This window comes from Cariama cristata, unplaced genomic scaffold, assembly GCF_000690535.1.
Source record: "Cariama cristata isolate BGI_N322 unplaced genomic scaffold, ASM69053v1 scaffold1210, whole genome shotgun sequence".
Taxonomy (NCBI): Eukaryota; Metazoa; Chordata; class Aves; order Cariamiformes; family Cariamidae; genus Cariama; species Cariama cristata.
This window is the reverse complement of record NW_009592757.1, coordinates 67292-67583: the sequence shown is the minus strand read 5'-3', so window position 1 is coordinate 67583 and position 292 is coordinate 67292. Positions and strand designations below refer to the sequence as shown.

The window sequence follows — 292 nt, the reverse complement described above, 5'->3', positions numbered from 1 at the left end:
CCAGCCCCTCCTGGTTGCTGCTGCTGCTGTTGCTGCTGCTGCTGCAGTAATTGCCGCCTCAGTATTTCTCGGTACTGCGGACTCATGTTTGCCATGCTCGGGTTGTGGCCGGGGTTCATAATATTTATCGCTTGTCCCTGGGGATTCATAGCTCCTATCCCTTGCTGCTGGGGAGGGACGCTGGGTCTCTGCACTCCTGCTTGCATCGCGTTCATGTTCTGCAGTCCTGCTTGAGCGTGCATGCCCGGCTGTTGCATGCCGGTCTGCGGCTGCTGCATCCCCGGCTGGGGCT

At 59.6% G+C, this 292-nt stretch overlaps 1 protein-coding gene across 1 annotated transcript in view; it reads right to left on the bottom strand.

Moving 5' to 3' along the window:
* LOC104168524 (CREB-binding protein-like) overlaps nucleotides 1-292 on the bottom strand; it is a gene marked incomplete at its 5' end in the record, with an annotated part of 59790 nt that overhangs the window by 670 nt on the left and 58828 nt on the right. Inside the window, 1 exon segment of the mRNA XM_009709174.1 lies at nucleotides 1-292. This exon segment is cut by the window's right edge and continues 206 nt beyond it. Coding sequence (XP_009707476.1) covers nucleotides 1-292 — 292 coding nt within the window.